The 6,052-nt window shown below is 48.4% G+C and overlaps 1 protein-coding gene across 1 annotated transcript; it reads left to right on the top strand.

Annotated features, from left to right (window-relative positions):
* The first annotated feature begins 2,637 nt into the window (after positions 1-2,637).
* On the top strand, positions 2,638-5,366 carry LOC129581002 (uncharacterized). The gene is made up of 3 exons (XM_055471818.1): positions 2,638-3,662; positions 3,771-4,616; positions 5,098-5,366. The coding sequence occupies exons 1-3, from the start codon at positions 3,048-3,050 to the stop codon at positions 5,347-5,349; spliced, it is 1,713 nt and encodes a 570-aa protein (XP_055327793.1). The 5' UTR covers positions 2,638-3,047; the 3' UTR covers positions 5,350-5,366.
* The last annotated feature ends 686 nt before the right edge of the window (positions 5,367-6,052 follow it).

Raw genomic sequence — 6,052 nt, 5'->3', positions numbered from 1 at the left:
ACAACTGGAGCTTTACAAAATTAATGCTACAATTAATTTAAATATAGCCACACGAGATACGTATATTGACAGTACAGCTCCATAAGATAAATTATTATTTCATAATGATCACTTCTTAAAACGGTGCTTTTAAAGAAGTACACTGGGTTTTTTTCATTCAGAATTACCTACATACTTTCAATATTTGTGGAAAATTATGGTGAACGGTTATCGAATTATCCGGTGTAAAAATAGGTAATGCTAGAAGGTGAAAACGAGTGGGAGCTCAAAAGCCAAGCAAAATTTTCTGCTATTCAAAAATATTATATCTATTATAATTATTAGAAGGCGCTTAGTATACGTGAATTCATGCCCGTCGCGAGACCCCTGTGCAATTTTCAAAAAAAACTCCTCCTACAGTTTTCATCGGAAAATTTAACGTGATAGACGCTTTGCTGCACAACACGTGACTGGATTATCACTGATTCTCGCTGGGTTTTTTTGTCTATCACGTATTTTAGCGCATCCTCGCACCTCAAGAAGATTAGCCCGTAGTCTTTAACCTTTTGGGATTTAAAGGACCTTATGCAAAATCTTGACCCCCTGTTACGCCGCCTTTCGGTGCAATGTCAGCACTGTACCTTCTTCACTTTCCGCGCCTCCTCCCTGTATTCAATCCGCTTAGCTACGCACTGCGCAACGTGCTGCACATCCAACGGCAGTCCCTCACTACAGCGCAGATTCTTCTCCAACACGTCCATAATGTCCGCCTCATCCACCTCTTCCTGCGTGAAGACGGCAAACGGAATGTGGGCCTCCATCATGGAGGCATGTTCCTTGTCCAGCAGCGTGAGGGTATACTCCTTCCAAATCACCCCATCGCAGCGCACCACTAACTCGGCCGTGTTTGCAGAGATCTCGGCGGTCAGCACCTCAAAATTCCACTGATCGAATGCAGAATGAAATTCTGACCGAGCGCTGGTGCATGATGAAACGTTTAATGCGGAAGCCAGCGTCGTGCAACAACTGCTTAATACAGGCCACGGTTGCATCGGTTGTGTTCAATTCCTCGCTACCCTGGTAGTCCGATTTCGTGTCGCGGATGCAGATGTTGCGGGTGGCGGACGTGATTTGCTTGATTAAACACGCGTACATTAAATAACTGCGCTCCCATCTTTCTCGGCGGCGCCAGTACGCCGGGGCGGCAATGATCTGTCGCCGCGTTACACGCACGTCTCTGCACATCTCGTCTAACTTGAGAATGGCATCCCACAGCGGACACACTCGGCGACAGCGCTGTCGGTCCACCGTCTCCATTGCATGGAAGATTTCTTTCTGCAGTTCCACGGGCAAATCGAAAGGAGGCCCTTTTGACAATCCGCCGTTTCTTCCGCTTTGCCTCGCAATCGTCATTTATCTTCTTGGAAATGCTGCGGTGGTATTCAATGTCGTTTCTTTCCCACTCAAACAAAATCCCCTAAAAGCAGATCAAGAGAATGCGCAAGTCTATCACACTAATTCCGGAAGGAACCAGCAAACTTATAAATCGACTTACAACATCGGGTCCAGTGGACTCTTGGCTCCGCCGCAAATAGTGCATCTCCTGGCTGAGCACCCGAACGAAACGCCGGCGCAAGTACCGTTCCACTTTCCGGAGCAGCATCGCCGATACGGCCGGCTGCAGAGTCCAGTACCCGTTCGGCACACTACACGTTTCCATGACGAAATGGCCTGGCTGCACCGCTTCTCGCGGCTGATCACGAAGTTGTAGGTGGGGAATGAGTTCACGGCGATACTGCTCGTCCACCCTCACCTCCACCAGCTCCATATTGTCCATGCAGTGGAACCACGAAAACGAATACGAAGACTTCAAAGTTTTCCCCGGATACCACTTCCACGGACGATCCGGGCCGTCATGCAGCAGCACCTCCACCTCGCCTGTCATGAGACGGCTTCTGCAGTCCTCGTCGGAGCAGTCCCAGATCTTCCCGTATTCCACCAGCACCACTCGCTGTGACGAGCATCCGAAATCAACGATCAGGCGCGGTGGACTGCTATCGTGCACTGGCCTTTCCTCCAGACCGATGAAATGGCCATGCTGCAGCTGACCGTCGATTTCCACGTCCACAGAGTTCCACGCGTACAGATATCGTTCAGCGTCTTTGTACAGATGGCATTTTATTCTTTCTGGTTTTGAGAAGCAGCCGTGTGTGAAGAGTCGGCGTAAACAGAAATTCTTCAGCAGACACTCAGCCAGAGAGCAATGCCAGATAAAGGAATAAGAGAAAAGTTGCTCGTTCCAAGACGACAGAAACTGGGCTGTAATTGCTCAGGTAAACAGTGAGAATGCCTCAGAATGGACTGTGAGCTCAAGCTGACAGCCTTCATGGCAGAACTGTAAGTCCTTCATAGGTACTGTAAGTGCCGCTATAAGCGGTTATTTCTTTCGCTGTTTTACTACCTTCACAGCTCGTACTTAATTTGTCAATGTAACCCCTGCTAGTTGGCGGGTGCAGAAATGCTAGAGCAGTCGATTGCTTCACCCATGACTGGGGGGCGGTTGCCACACGACAGGAAAACGCCGTTTTGTTAGAAAACTGGGCCCTCATCGACGAGTCACGAGTCATCGATTTTTCCATCAGCAGTGAGCAGTAGCGCTGTTCTGTCGGCCATTTTGACAAGCGGCCATTAATCCGAACTAACTCTGTTTTGTCTTAGTACGGTCTCCGTTCGCTGTTCTGCACATTGTTAGCATCGTTCACATGGCTTTTCTGCCCATAGGATACGCGCCTTCTAGTTGCGGTTACGCTGAATACGTGCACAGCTGGCATGCTTATCGGTCGTCGCCCGTTGGCTTTTTCGCTTTCGTTTTATTAGCGAAGTCTGCATAGAAAATTGCTGGTTCAAATTGCTAGTTGCTAGTTGGCTCTTTGGTTCAGAAAGACTGAGAACCCTTTTTCCCGTCGGTTGGCATCGTTGCGGAAGTTATCAGGCTGTCTCGTTCGAATTCCGTACCATTTTCACTCGGCACATCGTTCGCCTTTCTACTATTCACTTGTCTGACAAGAATGCACCTGTACGAAGATGGTGAACGCTTTCTGTACATCTGGAACAGCGTGGATGTCGAGATTGATGGCCAGGTGCAGCACGGCCACGTTATCGGCTTGGAGCAGACTCCGCCGCGTTTAATTGTCGATTTCGGTTGCCCGACACAGCAGGCGGTGCTGGTGGAATACGGAAAGATCTGGAAAAGCTCCACCATTCGACACAGTCGGGCGCGCGAAGGCGCCGCTGTAGAGGTGCTGTTGCACGACGGCCAGCATCGCCCTTGGAAGTGGCACCCCGCAAAAATGCTTATTCCTGGGTTGGCCTTCGGCCGTCTGGAAGATATGGCGCTGGTGGAGGTGGTGATGGACGGGCAGTGTCGTCGCGAAGTGATTCCCTGCCGACAGATTCGCGATGTGGTGGGAAAAACTGCCCGGCCAGGACTCATTGCAGCGGACCATTTTGTCATGGGAGCGTGCAATGTGCCAGAAGGGTACTCGAATCTGCAGCCGTCTGTAGCCGCTTCCCTGCTGCGAGAATTTGAGCAGTCTTTTGAGTTGCGGTTTGTCAAGGTTCTTGATAAGGAGATGCGCTATCTGCGGACCCTCAACAAGCATTCTTGGTGGGATGAACATATTGTGAGTTGTCGTTGATGGCTGTTTGTGGCAGACCCACAGTTGAACCTTTTGTCTGAGAAGCAGCACTATAACCAGGTTTCGCATTCTCTTACTGACTCTTAATTCTAGGCTATTTGTTTTGAACGAGACTTTTACCGCGACGCGCTCCGGAAAAACAACGACTCATGTGCAGAGCCCGAGGTTGAGTCGAAGCCTAAACGGAGAAAGCTGTTGCACGTGGGTGATGAAGGTTCCACGTTGCCTGTGGTTTTTTTCGATGCAGGCAGCTTCAAGTTGCCTATCGAACTGCTACAGGAAATCTTCCAGTCACTGGACACCATCGATCGACAGCGTTGTCGGCGCACTTGCCAACTGTGGGAGGTCATCCTGACCACGGGGGAGATGGGTCTCGAGGTGCGTGTATCGCGGGAGCCACCCACCCCTCCGCTGCGGCAGAAGTGGGACTGCAACTACCCCATGTACGCCTGCATCCTTAAGCTCATCACGCCCGCCACCCGCACCGTCAGCATTCGCGATGCCGAAACTCCTGGTCTCCGCCTGCGTGGTACGCTGGGCTTAATCAGTAAGGTCTTGCTCAGGGGCGGCCTGCACCTGGACCGACTCGTCATGTACCAGCGAGCCATCCGCATAACAGCGTTGACGTACGATGGTAAATGGAAACTCAACTCACTGTGCGCTGAGATTTCCGAGCACCTGTCCAAGCTGGTGGCGTGCTGTGATCGGCTAATTTGGAAAGATCAAGTTCTCACACTGCTGGACAAGAAACACGCGGCTTTGATGGATTTCCGGATTTCCCTTGCTGTGTTCACCACGGGACATGTCGATGAGGAACGCATTGTGGATGTGTTAGAGCAGCATCTGCTCTACGAAGGGGAGTTGTTGGATGTGCGGCGCATTGCCCAGTACTTGGCCCATCGGATCGACTGCAAGAGGAACGCCAAGAAAGTGAAAGAGGTACCTTAAGTTCCTATGATTTTCTCAGCGATTATCCGTTTTTTCTTCTGTTATATTTGGCCAACTATCCACGGACGCTATGCGAGTTGCATCGAGCAGCAGCGAGCCTAGCACCCACTACCGATCAGCTCGCATAACGTGACTGAGCAATTGTCCAGACTGTATACGCACTTAAATTGAGGATTTTTTTAAAAATACATATTTTAATAACTAAGGATTTGTTGTGTGACATGGCGTGAAGAATCCATTACGGATTGATTTAAATGTTTCACATTTTAGCGTTTCTAGGATTAATAAGAACATTCGTCATTGAGGATAATCGAGAATCAAGGTTTCTCGCAAATTGTACCACTGCGAATGGTCCAGTCTGGTTTTCCAAACGTTTTTTTGCTGGATTTTAAAACCAGTATGATTTTATTTATGATAATTTAACTTCTTTCCTGGAGTAGTAAATTGTTCATTTTGCTGGGTAATTCTACAGATCCTACGGAACTTCCAGTCTTGCGATCCTCGTTCGTCGGCGCATTACCGAAACCACACGTGGACGCTGTACAATGTAGCCAGCGTGGATGTGAGCCAGCTCAACCGGTTGTGCCTGTACGCCTTATGGCGCGGCATACAGGACTGGTGGCCGGCATCCGGGAATGACGCCGCGCAAGCTGTACATTCCGACGAGTCCAGCAGTGAATCCAGCAATACCACAGATTCCGAGTCGGATGGCGGCGAGGAGTAAACAGTTTCAAATTTTGTTCGATGAATTTCGCACCAAGTTGTTGAAATTATTGTGTTGGTCAGTAGTGAATAATCATCGGAAGAACCTTTCTTTGTTCAGATATTCTATTCAACCCAAAAAATAAGATACCTCCTGATTATTATTTTCTGAGCTACAATTGACAGCAACATTAACCTAACCACGGATCAGGCCAGCTGCAAAACCGGCTTTATCGTCGTCAACCTTAAGTTGATTTTGCACTTCATTGTACCTTCTGTCATTTCGTAAATCGCAACTACTGATAATTACAGTAGGGTGGAATCTTAACCGGATGTTGCGCCCACAGACGGGTTTAACGCCAATTTATGGAAATCGCCTGGATTTTGAATACTCTAAACTAGTCAAAAACGTTGAAAATGCGCTTAAGCGAAAATTTTGTAAGTACATGTACACTGTACTGGTACCATTAGGCATTAAGGATACTCGGCCTCCTTGCAAAAGGCACAACTGTGGTTATTGTACCGCCTCAGGGCTTTCACTCCTGTGAAACTCTGGTGGAAATTCTGCTCGTCAATAAGATTTATTGTACTTACAGTTTGACTACAGTACTTACAGTAGTTACTAGTTAGTAGTTACAATACTTACAATTGTTACTATGACACCGAGCATGCAATATTAACAAGATTTCATTAGAAAATACAGTATGTAAAATATCACAATAAGT

The sequence above is a fragment of the Paramacrobiotus metropolitanus genome, unplaced genomic scaffold (assembly GCF_019649055.1).
Source record: "Paramacrobiotus metropolitanus isolate TYO unplaced genomic scaffold, Prichtersi_v1.0 Parri_scaffold0000001, whole genome shotgun sequence".
Taxonomy (NCBI): domain Eukaryota; kingdom Metazoa; phylum Tardigrada; class Eutardigrada; order Parachela; family Macrobiotidae; genus Paramacrobiotus; species Paramacrobiotus metropolitanus.
This window is presented reverse-complemented; position numbering and strand designations above follow the sequence as displayed.

Coding starts and splice junctions, on each gene's coding strand:
- LOC129581002 (XM_055471818.1), top strand. CDS start 3,048: ATGCACCTGTACGAAGATGGTGAACGCTTTCTGTACATCTGGAACAGC. Junction 3,663..3,770: donor CTTGGTGGGATGAACATATT/GTGAGTTGTCGT, acceptor TCTTAATTCTAG/GCTATTTGTTTTGAACGAGA. Junction 4,617..5,097: donor ACGCCAAGAAAGTGAAAGAG/GTACCTTAAGTT, acceptor GTAATTCTACAG/ATCCTACGGAACTTCCAGTC.